General features: G+C 42.3%; 1 protein-coding gene across 3 annotated transcripts in view; it reads left to right on the forward strand.

The window, feature by feature from the left end:
* LOC132830565 (transport and Golgi organization protein 1 homolog) overlaps nt 1-15,763 on the forward strand; it is a 112,291-nt gene that overhangs the window by 93,542 nt on the left and 2,986 nt on the right. For 2 of the 3 annotated variants that reach the window (XM_060848362.1, XM_060848381.1), the window contains 5 exons: nt 2,688-2,828; nt 2,937-3,047; nt 5,475-5,588; nt 8,069-8,145; nt 11,833-11,904. In XM_060848362.1, the coding sequence (XP_060704345.1) occupies nt 2,688-2,828; nt 2,937-3,047; nt 5,475-5,588; nt 8,069-8,145; nt 11,833-11,904 (515 nt within the window). The remainder of the gene's footprint in view (nt 1-2,687; nt 2,829-2,936; nt 3,048-5,474; nt 5,589-8,068; nt 8,146-11,832; nt 11,905-15,763) is intronic. The other variant, XM_060848372.1, reaches the window with a different exon arrangement.

Consider the following 15,763-nt stretch of genomic DNA (forward strand, 5'->3'; position numbering starts at 1 on the left):
GAAAGCTGATAGGGGAGGGGAGGGAAATATATCCTTGGTGGTGGGGTCCGTTTGGAGGTGGCGGAAATGGCGGCGGATAATACGTTGTATGCGCAGGTTGGTGGGGTGGTAGGTGAGAACCAGTGGGGTTCTGTCTTGGTGGCGGTTGGAGGAGCGGGGCTCAAGGGCGGAGGAGCGGGAAGTGGAGGAGATGCGGTGGAGGGCATCGTCGATCACGTCTGGGGGAATCTGCGGTCCTTGAAGAAGGAGGCCATCTGGGTTGTGCGGTGTTGGAATTGGTCCTCCTGGGAGCAGATGCGGCGGAGACGAAGGAATTGGGAATATGGGATGGCGTTTTTACAGGGGGCAGGGTGGGAGGAGGTGTAGTCCAGGTAGCTGTGGGAGTCAGTCGGTTTATAATAGATGTCTGTGTTGAGTCGGTCGCCCGAGATAGAAGGGAAATCCCAAAGGCTTTCTATAGGTATGTCAGGAATAAAAGGATGACTAGGGTAGGTATCGGTCCAGTCAAGGATAGTAATGGGAAGTTGTGTGTGGAGGCAGAGGAGATTGGAGAGACACTAAATCAATACTTTTCATCAGTATTCACTCAGGAACAGGACACTGTTGCTGATGTGAATATGGAGTCACAAATGATTAGAATGGATGGCCTGGAAATATGCAGGGAAGAGGTTCTGGGAATATTGGAAAGGATGAAAATAGATAAGTCTCCTGGGCCTGATGGCATTTACCCCAGGATCCTATGGGAAGCTAGGGAGGAGATAGCAGAGCCATTGGCCTGGATTTTTATGTCGTCATTGTCAACGGGAATAGTACCAGAGGACTGGAGGATAGCGAATGTGGTCCCCTTGTTCAAGAAAGGGAGTAGGGATAGCCCTAGTAACTATAGGCCAGTGAGTCTGACTTCAGTGGTGGGCAAAGTCTTAGAGAGAATGGTAAGGGATAAGATTTATGAACATCTGGATAGGAATAACGTGATCAAGGATAGCCAGCATGGTTTTGTGAAGGGCAGGTCGTGCCTCACAAACCTTATTGAGTTCTTTGAGAAGGTGACTAAGGAAGTGGACGAGGGTAAAGCAGTAGATGTTGTGTATATGGATTTTAGTAAGGCGTTCGATAAGGTTCCCCATGGTAGGCTAATGCTAAAACTACGGAGGTATGGCATTGAGGATACATTAGAGGTTTGGATTAGGAATTGGCTGGCTGGAAGGAGACAGAGGGTAGTAGTTGATGGACTATGTTCATCTTGGAGTGCAGTTACTAGCGGTGTACCACAAGGATCTGTTTTGGGACCATTGCTTTTTGTTATCTTTATAAATGATCTAGAGGAAGGGCTTGAAAGCTGGGTAAGCAAGTTTGCGGATGACACAAAAGTCGGTGGAGTTGTGGATAGTGAGGAAGGAAGTGGTAGGTTACAGTGGGATATAGATAATTTGCAGAGCTGGGCGGAAATGTGGCAAATGGAATTCAATGTAGCTAAGTGTGAAGTCATTCACTTTGGTAGGAGTAACAAGAAGATGGATTACTGGGCTAATGGTAGGCTACTTGGTAGTGTGGATGAGCAGAGGGATCTTGGTGTCCATGTACACAGATCTCTGAAAGTTGCCACCCAGGTAAATAGTGCTGTGAGGAAGGCATATGGTGTACTGGGCTTTATTGGTAGAGGAATTGAGTTCCGGAGTCCTGAGGTCATGTTGCAACTGTATAAGACTCTGGTGCGGCCTCATCTGGAGTATTGTGTGCAGTTTTGGTCGCCATACTATAGGAAGGATGTGGAGGCATTGGAATGAGTGCAGAGGAGGTTTACCAGGATGTTGCCTGGAATGGTAAGAAAATCTTATGAGGAAAGGCTGAGGCACTTGGGGCTGTTCTCATTGGAGAAGAGAAGGTTTAGGGGAGATTTGATAGAGGTGTATAAGATGATTAGGGGTTTAGATAGGGTAGACACTGAGAACCTTTTACCGCTAATGGAGTCAGGTGTTACTAGGGGACACAGCTTTAAATTAAGGGGTGGTAGGTATAGGACAGATGTTAGGGGTAGATTCTTTACACAGCGGGTTGAGAGTTCATGGAATGCCCTGCCAGTAGCAGTGGTGAACTCTCCTTCTTTATGGTCATTTAAGCGGGCATTGGATAGGCATTTGGAAGTTATTGGGCTAGTGTAGGTTAGGTAGGATTCGGTCGGCGCAACATCGAGGGCCGAAGGGCCTGTACTGCGCTGTATCTTTCTATGTTCTATGTTCTATGTTCTATAAGCCATAGAATCTATTATAAAATGAAACCAAACCAATTTCTGGCAAACACAAAATACTGCAGTTACTAGAAATCTGAAATGAACACATTGCTGGAGAAATTTGGGTTGACATCACAGGTTGTTCTGCTATAATGTGTTTTATAACGCAAAATCACTAACATGAGTGACGAATTGGGGGCACTATATCTAAAGTGCGAACGTTTAAAATGTATGTTGGCTGTAACGCGATTATATTGCCAACACTTGAAGCACTGTTTCTAAAGTGCGATTTTTCTAATGTGGGATTGCACAAGACTGCAACTATCTAGTTACAGAAGAACTACCTGTATTTTTGGAGTGAGAAAGTGTCTTTTATTTGATTCCTGCTGGCTTTCAGAAAGAGATGCCATGCTCAAATTACAAGTCTCTTGTCACCCTCCACCTCTGTGTCTTGCAGGTCCACTTTCTCATGATGGTTCCTATGGGCCATCTCCTGTAAGTGGTGGAGCACCTTCACCACCATTGATGATGGAGCTCCCTGTACGACCTCCTTCAGTTAATGCAGGTCGTGGCTTCCCACGGGACCGGGGTGATGGAGGTAGGCAGCAAACATATTCAAGTAACTTAGGAATGATTTTTGTTGAAGTTCCAAACCTGTAACCATGTATCATTTGCTACTAGCTTCTCTTGAATTTTCAACTTTCAGGTGTGAGTGTTCCCCCAGGGGCTGTACCACCTCGTGACTGGATTGGTTCTGACCGGTTGGGACCATCTTCTGATCAAGGTTCACCCCCACCCCAGTGGGATAGGAGGCCAGGTACTGTTGTGAAAGTCCACTGTGTCCCAGTTTTCTCAAAATTCTTTGTTCTTTTAAATTAGAAATTAATCTGATTAGGATTAAAGGGGCCTGTTCATGACGGCAGAACAAGTAGAACACGAGTAGAATCTGTACTTGGGTCTTAGCTATATGCTGGTTACAAAGCTAGATGGGAAATTAAGCTATGAAGCAAACTTGTTGCTTTTGCGAGACATTTTTGGGAGCACCTTTTGCTCTACAATTGGAGTGACCTTGACCTTCCAATTGCTTACCATTTCAATAAATTATCTTGCTCTCCTGCAAATATTTCTGTCCTGTGTCTGCTGCAATGTTAGAACAAAACACAATGCAACCATGAACAACACCTCGATTTCTACTTAGACACTCTTCACTTTTGGGGCAACATGGTGACTTAGGAGTAGCAGTGCTAACAACTCAGTGCCACGTAACTGGGTTCAATTCCAGCTTCGAGTGACAGTGTGGAGTTTGCACATTCTCCCCATGTCTGCGTGGGTATGTTGTTAAAATGACACAAGGATGCAGATCAATATAGATGGGTTAAGTGGGTGTACAAAAATCTGGCAGATGGAGTATAATGTGGGAAAATGTGAAATTGTACACTTGCTTTTTTATTCTTATTTAAACAGCAAATATCTGCAGAATTCTGAAGTGCAGAGGAATCTGGGTGTTCTGGTGTTTGAGTCTCAAACTGAGTATGCAGGACTAGCAAATAATTCAGAAAGCTAGAAGCACGGAACTCTTTATTATGACAGGAATTGAACATAAAAGTTAGGATTTTATGCTTCACTCATCCAGGGCATTGGCGAGATCACATCATAAGCGCTGTTTATTTTTGGTTTCCTTATTTGAGGAAGGATTGTTTTGGACCAGATCAAAACCGCGTTCCCCCCCCCCCCCCCCCCCCCCCCCCCCCAGTATTTAAAGGAGATAGCTTGGACCCTAACTTTTTAAATCTTATTTAAAGGCAAGTGTAAAGTGCTGTGTTCCAGGTGTAATTTGATTAGTTACACTACTTGGTTTTAAGCAAAGCATACCTGATTCTTACTGTATACCTAAAACACAAACAAAAGAAGAAGAATTGGAAACACTCAATTCTATCGGAATAACTCGACTCACTTCTATTGGAAGACCTTAACAGAATAATAGATTGTTTAACTATTAAGCAGCAACTGTTCCAATATAGTAACATCCGATTAATACACCTTTAACAAAGGTAAAGTCACTGAAATGGATTGTCTCTCATGTGATTCTGGCAGCAGAAATAGAACCAACCTTTTAGATGGAAGAGAGGGAAAAGTCTGCAAGAAGGAGCTTCTATAGCCAACTTCAAAAACCCCAACAAGTTCTGAAAGCTAAACTAAAATCTTTGTTCTGTGTAAGTCTGACCTCACCCATTCATGCTGCTTCTATTTTTTCCAACAACAAAAAAAAAGACCCCCCAAGGCCTTACTAGCTGTTTACTTTATTGGCATGGAGCAGACTGCTGGTGCCTCGATCTCAATCTCACTTCATTTAAAAAAAAAGACGATACATCTCCTAAAGCCATTGTATCATCACAGGATAAAGATGCATTGGAGATGTTTCAGAGGAGTTTCACTAGATTGTTACCTGAAATGAGTGTATTGTCTTCGAATGGGTTAGGTGAAATGGACAGAGTTGGATTTGTTTCCACTAGAGTTTGGGAGAATGAGGGATGGCTTGATTGACATTGAAAGGATCCTGTTTATAAATCATGGGGGACATAGATAGGATAAATAGACAAGGTCTTTTCCCTGGGGTGGGGGAGTCCAAAACTGGGGGGCATAGGTTTAAAGCGTGAGGGGAAAGATATAAAAGGGACCTAAGGGCAAATTTTTCTCACAGGGTGGTGCGTGTATGGAATGAGCTGCCGGAGGCAGTGATGGAGGCTGGTACAATTGCAATATTTAAAAGGCATCTGGGTGTGTATATGAATAGGAAGGGTTTAGAGGAAATGGGCCAAGTGATGGCAAATAGGACTAAGTCAGGTTAGGATATCTGATCAGCATGGACGACTTGGACCGAAGGGTCTGTTTCCGTGCTGTACATCTCTATGACTCTGTCTTGACAAGGTGGATATAACTAGTCAATGCTGAAATGGATGAGGAGATTCTTTTTTCTAAGGGTTGTGCAGCTTTGAAACTCTGAGAAGGTTGTGGGGGCATTATCATTGCATAATTTTAAAGTGGAGGTAGATGGATTCTTGTTAGGCAAGAGAATTGAAGATTCTTGGAGAGAGATGGGAATGTGGAATTTATTCTTTGACAATAACTGATCAGCCAAGGTCTATTGAATGACAGAGCCGATTTGAAGGGCTAAATAGCCTACCTCAGCTTCTCATATTTATGCTCATGTGTATGTGATCCTTTTTCAATCCGATACTTCCAGGTCCAGTGGATGGCTATTCTGGACCACGGCGACCACCTTCGGAATCAGGTGTAATGTCTGGACGGATTTCTAGTTCAGGTGAAATCCGTGGGCTTCCACCTTCTAACAGAGCAGGTGAGATCTAACCTTTTGTTAACTTGTTTGAAACTGAAATATGGGTTGACGTTGGTTCCATTAATTAATTTATATATTCATGATTTCCAAAAAACTATTTTTATTTAAGTGCAATATCTCATGATCTTGAGGATCTAGATCCATGGAAAGGTCTGACTGGATGTCATAGTAGTTGTATGTGGTCATGACTGTTTCCCCACTGGTTCATTTGCACAGGAAGAGTGACCCCTCAAGCACTTCTGTTTTTCTCCAAAATGCAACTTGGTGTACTATTCTTCACTGTTTGTGTTGCTAAGGTGTATAATCCCAGGTTTAGTCCTTTGCCTATACTGAATTGGTGGTCACAACTTAAATTTGATAGAATTGACCTCTGTTCTCTCACTATGATAGGAACATCATCCATATTCTATTATTTATGGCAATGGTGTTGTACTGTCTACACAATGGTCAGCCTACAGTTGTTTAGACAGCACTAACCAAACCGGGTACATTGTAGCAACACCAGCAAGTTGTCTTCCAGGCCACGATGTCCTGACTTGGAACTATATTGTCATTGTTTCAGTGTTGCTGAGTCAAAATTCAGGAACTCCCTTCCTTACAGCAGTGTGAATGTCTCTAAGTCACATGGCATGCAGCAATTTAAGAAGGCAGCTCAACACCGCCACCATGTCAAGGAACTCTAGAGTGGGCAATAAATGCTGACCAAGCCAGTGACACCCACATCCATGAATGAATTTTTAAAATTGAAACTGGAAATGGAAAGTGAAACCTGTATTTGTTAGGTGAGGAAGAAATTATCATGATGCCTCACAGTGGAAATGCCTACAGGCTGCACCCTTATGCTTTTGTTTTGCTGAGGATCTGTGAATCAGTGCCTGTACACTATGTATAAGCTGAATTGTGCTTTTAATATATGAAAAGAGGCAAGGAGAAAAAAAAATCTATTCTTATCCAAGCTACTTCAGCTAGTGATTGTGTGCACAGTTATAGAAAGAGATGTCACTGACTCCTTCATACATAGCAAAATGAAAATGCTGGGCAGCTGAAATAGAGTCATAGAGATGTACAGCAACTCTCCCTTGCTGATTAGATATCCCAAATTAATCTAGTCCCATTTGCCAGCACTTGGCCCATATCCATCTAAACCCTCCTATTCATATACCCATCAAAATGCCTTTTAAATGCTGTCATTGTACCAGCTTCCACCACTTCCTCTGGCAGCTCATTACATGTACACGTACACGCACCACCCTCTGCATGAAAAAGTTGTCCCTTAGGTCCCTTTTAAATTATGTTTCTCTCTCTTCTCTTCCCCTCCCCCCCGCAACTCTGGACTTTGCCAGCCCAGGGAATAGACTTTGTATATTTACCCTACCCATTGAAACTGGCATCCTGGTGGAGGAGTTAATAAAAATATGCCTTATCCTGGGATTTATTAATAGGGCACAGCGTAAGAGGAAGGAGATGAAGTTGAACTTGTATAAACTTGTTCGGCTTCACCTGGAGTATTGTGCACAGTTCTGAATGCTCCAGCATTGGATGTGAATGCAATAGAGTGTGCAGTTGAAATTTGCAAGAGTGATTCCAGTGTTGAGAAATTTTAGTTTTGAGGATAGATTGTTCTCCTTGGAGAGGAGGAGGCTGAGGAGAAATGGTAACTTCCAAAATCATGTTGGTCTGGGAGAAACTCTTCCTCCTTGTAAAAGGATCAGGAAGGAGAGGGCACAGATTTAAAGTGATTTGCACACGCATTGAATGTGATGAGAGAAAGCTTTCTCTCAATGATGTACTGCATTGAAGTGTAACAGAAGCAGGTCCAATTGATGCATTGAAGAGGATGTTTTATGATTAACTAAATCAAAATAATATGCAAAGATTTGGAGAAAAGATAGGAGAATGGCACAAAGGTTGTGATGCTCATTTGAAAAACTGGTGTAGACACAGGACAGATGGCAGCGTCCTGTAGTGTAACAGTTATGTGATGTTATGATGAGCAGTACTGTGTGAATGAAAGGCATTTAGCTGACTCCTTTATTGTGGTATCTTTAATGTTATTTCAGGGAAAACATTCAACATTGACTTTGAGAAATATAACTTCCTTTGAATTTGTCCAAAAATTTGAGTCTAACTGCTTGGCAGTCTTTTTCTTAGAAATTGAGTGAAGATATATGAACACAAAGGCTGTGTTGCCCTTTGTCCCTGGTATCACTATAAGAACTGTTCCCTGCTGTTTCCCCGTAGTCCTGCAAATTTCTCCATGTATTTCAATAAGTCTATCCAATTTTGTTTTCCCTGAAAACTGTTGAACTTGGTGTGAAGCAAATTCTTCCAATCTCCCCTCTAGATATTTTACCAATTAATTTTAAATCTCCTTAATGAGCTGTCAGTGGAAATAAATTCAGATTTTGAACACCTGGACTGTACCTACCTTTAACCGGAGATATTTTATAATAATTAATACATTTCATTTCCTTCTGTAGAATTGGGGCGAGGAGGGCCTGTACAACTGGCAAGTGGGCCAAGGACATCTTCACCAAATTTGACAGAGTCGCCAATGGTAAGATTTTCATCAAATGACTTTCTTGAGTATAAATATTAAGATCATGTCCTTTCTTTCTGCTCAGATAAGATGCAGGCTTGTAATGATATGGTGTGCAATTGTTTTAGCCATCCACTGCTAGGCATGGCTGGAGCACATAAAATTAGATCCTGCTGATCTGTCAGAACTACCTTCTATACAGGATTAGTGCAGAATGTGAAGAAAATATCTGGCTTCTTTACTGCAAGAATGGTCATATCGAAAGCCTGTCCCCCTCTCTCTCCTAATAGGTTCAAATTGCAATCTAACTGTAGCCAGCAAATTACTTGTAATGGCTTCTTCTCTATCACTTTCACCTTTTGACTTTCAAAGTATTGCCATCACTGAATTAGACTAGCCATATAAATACTGTGACTAGAGGCTGGGAATCCTTAAGCAAATATCTCATCTCTTGACCACCCCACCCTCCTAAAAGCCTATCCACCGTCTTCAAGGTCCAAGTCAGGAGTGTGATAGAATGCTCCCCATTTGTTTGGATGAGTGCAGCTTCGGCAATACTCAAGAAGCTTGACACCATTTAGAACAAAGTCACCTGCTTGATTGGCACCACATTGACTTCCACCAGTGTTCAATGTATACAGTGTACTGCAGAAATTCACTGGTTCCTTTTAAATAGCAGCTTCCAAACCCATTACCACTTTTATCCAGTAGGAGAGGGGAACTGATACATGGGAAAATCACCACCTGCGTGATTCTCTCCAAGCCTGACTTGGAAATTTATTACCATTCCTTCAGTGCCACTGGGTCAAAATCCTGGAGCTCCCTCCTTTAATGACATAATAGATTTGTTCACACCAAATAATTTGCCGCACTTCAGGAAGGCAGATTGTTATCCTGTCTGTGGATAATAAATGCTGGCCCAGCCAATGACGTTCACATTCCATGAATGAATTTTAAAAATGGCAGACAAAATATTTCTAAATCCCTTTATGGCCATAACCCTTCCTATGGCTTAACTCTATGAACTTCTTAAACCTTCCACTCTGTGATACACACATTCCTTTAATTTAGGCTCTTAAACATTTAATTGGTGCACCATTGGTAGGCATATGCTTAATTGCTTTCGTCCGAAGCTCTGAAATTTATTCCCTGCACCTCTTCACCTCACTTTGCTTCTTTAAGACATTCTTTAAAGCTTTGCTCTTTAATCACATTTTGATTATCTGACTTTATATCTCTATCTGTGGCTGTCCTACTTTGTTTTGGCAAAGGGATTAGAGAAAAAATAAACTTCTGAATTTTTAGTGCCTTTGTCTAAGATGCACCCATATCTGCAGCTGGCTCAGGGCTAGAAATGCTAGAATTTCCAGATTCACACTGACTTTGCTCAGTTTGCTGATTTCATCATGGTTAATGGTGGGAACTCTGCATTTAGAATCAACACCCTTGGGAGCAGAAATAGCCTGCTTACTATTTTACAACTCCATTTGGATGGCATCTACTGAGAACAGAGCTGGCCTTGGCTGTGATGTCAGTGCAGTTCATAAGACCATCAGACATGAGTGCAATAAGGCCATTTGGCCCCATCAAGCCCACTCCGCCATTTAATGGCTGATGGGCATTTCACCTCCACTTACCCACACTCTTCCCGTAGCCCTTAATTCCTTGCAAGATCAAGAATTTGTCAATCTCTGCCTTGAAGACATTTAATATTCTGGTCTCCACTGTGCTCTGTGGCAATGAATTCCACAGGCCCACCACACTCTGGCTGAAGAAGTGTCTCCTCATTTCTGTTCTAAATTGACCCCCTTTAATTCTAAGGCTGTGCCCCCTAGTTTAAGTCTAATGTTCTAGTTTCCCCACCTAACGGAAACAACTTTCCAGCATCCACCCTTTCTAAGCCATGCATTATCTTCTAAGCTTCTATTAGATCTCCCCTCAACCTTCTGAACTCTAATGAATACAATCCTAGGATCCTCAGCCATTCATCGTATGTTAGGCCTACCATTCCAGGGATCATACATGTGAATCTCCATTGGACACGCTCCAGTGCCAGTATGTCCTTCCTGAGGTGTGCGGCCCAAAATTGGACACAGTATTCTAAATGGGGCCTAACCAGAGCTTTATAAAGTCTCAGTAGCACATCGCTGCTTTTACATTCCAACCCTTTTGAGGTAAATGACAACATTACAATTGCTTTCTTAATCACAGACTCAACCTGCAAGTTAACTTTTCGAGAATCCTGGACTAGCACTCCCAGATCCCTTTGTACTTTGGCTTTATGAATTTTCTCACCATTTAGAAAATAGTCCATGCCTGTATTCTTTTTTCCAAAGTGCACGACCTCACATTTGCTCACATTGAATTTCATCAGCCATTTCCTGGACCACTCTCCTAAACTGTCAAAATCTTTCTGTAGCATCCCCACCTCCTTCAGTACCACCTGCCTGTCCACCTAATTTTGGATCATCGGCCAACTTCACCAGAATGCCCCCAGGCCCTTCATCCAGATCATTAATATGTAAAGTGAACACTGAACCCTGCGGGACACCACTTGTCACTGGTTGCCATTCCGAAAAAGAATCTTTTATCCCAACACTCTGCCTTCGGTCAGACAGCCAATCCTCAATCCATGCTAGTAATTACCACGAATACCATGGGCCCTCACCTTACTCAGCAGCCTCCCGTGAGGCACCTTATCAGAGGCCTTTTGGAAGTCTAGATAGACAACATACACTGGGTTTCCCTGTCTAACCTACTTGTTACCTCTTCAAAGAATTCTAACAGGTTTGTCAGGCATGATCTCCTCTTAGTAAATCCATGCTGACTTGATATAATCCAACCCTGCACCTCTCATCCTTAGAAATCTCCTCCTTAATGATGGATTCTAGAGCTTTACCAACAACTGAGGTTAGGGTAATCGGCCTAAAATTTTCCATCTTTTTGTCTTGAACAAGGGGGTTACAACAGGGATTTTTCCAATTGTCTGGGACTTTCCCTGACTCCAGTGACTTTTGCAAGACCACAACCAATGCCTCTGCTATTTCCTCAGCCACCTCCCTCAGAACTCTGGGATGTAGCCCATTGGGGCCAGGAGATTTATCAATTTTTAGACCTTTTGGCTTATCTAGCAATTTCACTTTTGTAGTGGCTACTTTACTCAACTTTGCCCCTGACACTCCTTGATTGTTGGGGATATTACTCATGTTTTCCACTGTGAAGACTGACACCAAGTATTTATCAACTTCTTCAGCAATTTCCTTATCTCCCAGCACTAGCTTTCCCCCTGCATCAATTTGGAGCAGCTCAATGTCTGCTTTTGCGCCTCATTTGTTTCTTATGTATTGAAAGAAACTTTTACTATCAGTAAAATGGCAGTTCAGTATATGGCATGGGGGTTAGCACTGCTGCCTCTCAGGGCCAGGGATCTGGATCGATTCCATGCTTGGGCAATTCTGTGTGGAGTTTGCATGCTCTCTGCGTGTCTGCATGAGTTTCCCCTCTCAGTCCAAAGATGTGCAGTTTAGGTAGATTAGCGATGGGAAATGCAGGGTTACAGGGATAGGCTATAAGGGTGGATCTGCATCCACACTGCAGGGATTCTGTAATTCTGTATTGGAGAGATCCATTCTTAAGTGCTTTGCTGTTTTACCATTTTCTTTTTCTATTAATTTCTTCTTCTATTAATTTCTTCATTCTCTAAAGCAAGTTACTGTTGCTAAACCTGAAGAGCCAGTAGCTTTGTCTAAACCATCCTCCTCTGAGCAATCAAAGACAGTGAGTATCAGCAGCAGAGTATTGAATCGTTAACATAGATATGTGCACTTTATGAAGCAAACTAATGAGGAACTTGTGTTTCTTTGGCGTGAGCCTTGATCAACATGCATTTGGAGTAATTACTGCTTTGTTTTAGCCAGTTTTAAAGTTTGGCATAAAAATTATTAAATTTAATTTTTGTAAGTGTGCTACTCAGAGTCATAGATGAACAGCATGGAAACAATCCTTCGGTCCAATTCATCAATGCCAACCAGAAATTATAACCCAATGTAGTCCCACCTGCCAGTGGCCAGCCCATATCTCTCCAAACCCTTCCTATTCATAATACCCATCCAAATGCCTTTAAAATGTTGCAACTGAACTAGCCTCCACCACTTCCTCACACACACACACCCTCTGCATGAGAACGTTGCCCTTAGGTCTTTTTTATATCTTTCCCCCCCCTTACCCTAAACCTATGCCCTCTAGTTCTGGTCTCCCCCATCCCAGAGAAAAGACCATGTCTAAATTTTACCTTATCCATGCCCCTCATGATTTTATAAACCTCTTTGTAATCAGAGGTCACATTCTTCATTGTCCACTATGCCACCAATTCTGGTGTCACCTGCAAACTTACTAACTATACCTCTTATGCTCACGTTCAAATCATTTACATAAATGACGAAAACTAATGGACCCTGCACCGATCCTTGTGGCATTCCACTGGTCACAGGCCTCCAGTCTGAGAAACAACTCTCCACCACCACCTTCTGCCTTCTATCTTCGAGCCAGTTCAAATGCCTAGTTCCCCCTGTATTCCTTGAAATCTCATCTTGCTGACCAGTCTCCCATGGGGACCCTTGTTGAGCGCCTTATTGAAGTCCATATAAATCACATCCAATGCTCTGCCCTCATCAATCCTGTTTGTTACTACTTCAAAAATCTCAATCAAGTTTGTGAGACATGATTTCCCATGCACAAAGCCATGTTGACTATCCCTAATCAGTCCTTGCCTTTCCAAATATATGTACATCCTGTCCCTTGGGATTCCCTCCAACAACCTACCCAACAAAAATGTCAGGCTCACCAATCAATAGTTCCCTGGCTTGTCCTTACCACCCTTCTTAAACAATGGCACCATATTAGCCAACCTCCAGTCTTCCGGCACCTCACCTGTGACTATCGATGATACAGATATTCAGCAAGCAATCCAGCACTTCCCTAACTTTCCACAGAGTTCATGGGTCCACTTGATCAGGTCCTGGGAATTTATCCACTTTTATGCATTTCAAGACATCCACACTACTTTCTCTGTCATATGGACATTTTTCAAGATGTCACCATCTAGTTCCCCGTATTATATAACTTCATATCCATGTCCTTTTCCATAGTAAATAGTGATGCAAAATACTCGTTTAATATCTCCCGTGGCTCCACACAATGGCCACATTGTTGATCTTTGAGGGGTCCTATTCTCTCCCTAGTTATCCTTTTGTCCTTATGAATTTGTAAAAACCCTTTGGATTCTCCTTAATTCTATTTGCCAAAGCTATCTTATATCCCCTTCTTGCCCTCCTGATTTCCCTCTTAAGTATACTTCTACTGCCTTTATACTCTAAGGATTCACTCGATCTATCCTGTCTATATCTTACATATGCTGCCTTCTTTTTCTTAACCAAACCCTCAATTTCTTTAGTCATCCAACATTCCCTACACCTACCAGCTTTTCCTTCCCATTTTCCAGCCGTTCCTTTACCTGTGAACATCTGCCCCCAATCAGCTTTTGAAAGTTCTTGCCTAATACTGTCAAAATTAGCCTTTCTCCAATTCAGAACTTCAAATGTTAGATCTGGTCTATCTTTTTCCATCACTATTTTAAATTTAATAGAATTATGGTTACTGGCCCCAAAGTGCTCCCCCACTGACACCTCAGTCACCTGCTCTGTCTTATTTTCCAAGAGTAGGTCAAGTTTTGCACCTTCTCTAGTAGGTACACCCACATACTGAATCAGAAAATTTTCTCGTACACACTTAACAAATTCCTCTCCATCACTCCATCCTTAACACTATGGCAGTTCTAGTTTGTTTGGAAAGTTAAAATCCCCTACCATAACCACCCTATTATTCTTACAGATAACTGACATCTCCATACAAATATTTCTCGATTTCCCACTGACTATTAAGGGGTCTATAATACAATCCTAATAAAGAGATCATCCCTTATTTCTCGGTTCCACCGAAATATCTTAACTGTGTGTATTTCCAGGAATACCCTCCCTCAGTGCAGCTACAGTGCTGTTCATTATCAAAAATACCACTCCCCCATCTCTCTTGCCTCCCTTTCTGTCCTTCCTGTAGCATTTGTATCCTGGGAGATTAAGTGGTCAGTCCTGTCCATTCCTGAGCCATGGCTGTAATTATGATATCCCAGTCCCACGTTCCTAACCCTGCCCTGAGTTCATCTGCCTTCCCTGTTCAGCCTCTGGCATTGAAATAAATGGAGTTTAACTCAGTTCTATTCTCAGCTTTTTGACTTGCTTCTTTTCTCAACTGTACCAGTCTCGTTGATCTCTTTCTTCAGTCTCTCTCTCAGTCCCACCTTACTAGTTTAAATCCTGCCGAGCAGCTCTAGCAAATCCCCTGCCAGTATATTAGTCCCCTTCCATTTCAGGTGCAATTGGTCCTCCTTGTACAGGTCATTTCTAGCCCAGAAGAGATTCCAATGATCCAAAAATGTGAATCCTTCTCCCATACGCCAGTTCCTCAGCCATGTATTCATCTGCTCTATCCTCTTATACCTACCCTCATTTGCTCATAGCACCAGGAATAATCCAGATATTACTACTCTGGAGGACCTCCTTTTTAAATTACTGCCTTTTTTAATATTGTTCCTTCAGAATCTCATCATTTTCCCTTCCTATGTTGTTGGTTCCAATGTGTACAATGACCTGCTGATCCCTCTCCCCCTTGAGAACATTTCTGCACCCTCTTGAGACATCCTTGATCCTGGCACCAGATAAACAACTTACCATTCTGATTTTTCGCTGCTGGCCACAGAAACTTCTGTCTGTACCTCTGACTAGAGAGTCCCCGAACTTCATGGATCTCTTGGAAACCAACATACCCCTCATTGCATTAGAGCCAGTCTCGATGCCAGAAATGTGGCTGTTTGTGCTACTTTCCCCAGAATATCCATCACTTCCTCCACTTTCCAAAACAGCATATTTGTTTGAAATAGGGATAGCCACAGAAGACTCCAGCACTACCTGCCTACTTCATTTACCTTTTCTGGAGTTAACCCATCTATGTGACTAATCTTCAGTTTTTCTCCCTTCCTATAGCTGCCATTCATCACACCCCTTTGCTCTTGTAAATTCCTCATTGCCTCTGTGTCTCTCCAACCGATCCATCCGATCTGATAGGATTTGAAACCAATGGCATTTATTGCAGATGTAATCTTCAGAAACACTAAAATCTCCTAAAACTCCCACATCTGACAAGAAGAGCATATCACTCTACTAAGGGCCATTTTTGCTTTTTCCATTCTGCACACCCAGAAAATAGCAACGTCTTACTGCTCCAGGCTAACTTAATACTTATGGATTATATTTTTAAAATTTAATCAGGATCCCAATAAAACCCACTCTACTCATTTAATGTAGATTTATAGCCAGGCTATACTTAAAACTATTTCCTCATCTGTTTCTGTGTTGTGACCTCTCCCAAGCAGGTTCCTTCAAGATCAGTTGTGAATTTCGCTGTTTAAGTTTTCCTAGACACTCTGATGTCCAGCGATACATGAGTTCAACAGCAAAGGCAGTAACTGCACAGATTCACTGCTGTCAGTTAGCAGTGTGGGTTTCTTTCTCTGTCTCCCTTT

This window comes from Hemiscyllium ocellatum, chromosome 3, assembly GCF_020745735.1.
Source record: "Hemiscyllium ocellatum isolate sHemOce1 chromosome 3, sHemOce1.pat.X.cur, whole genome shotgun sequence".
NCBI lineage: Eukaryota > Metazoa > Chordata > Chondrichthyes > Orectolobiformes > Hemiscylliidae > Hemiscyllium > Hemiscyllium ocellatum.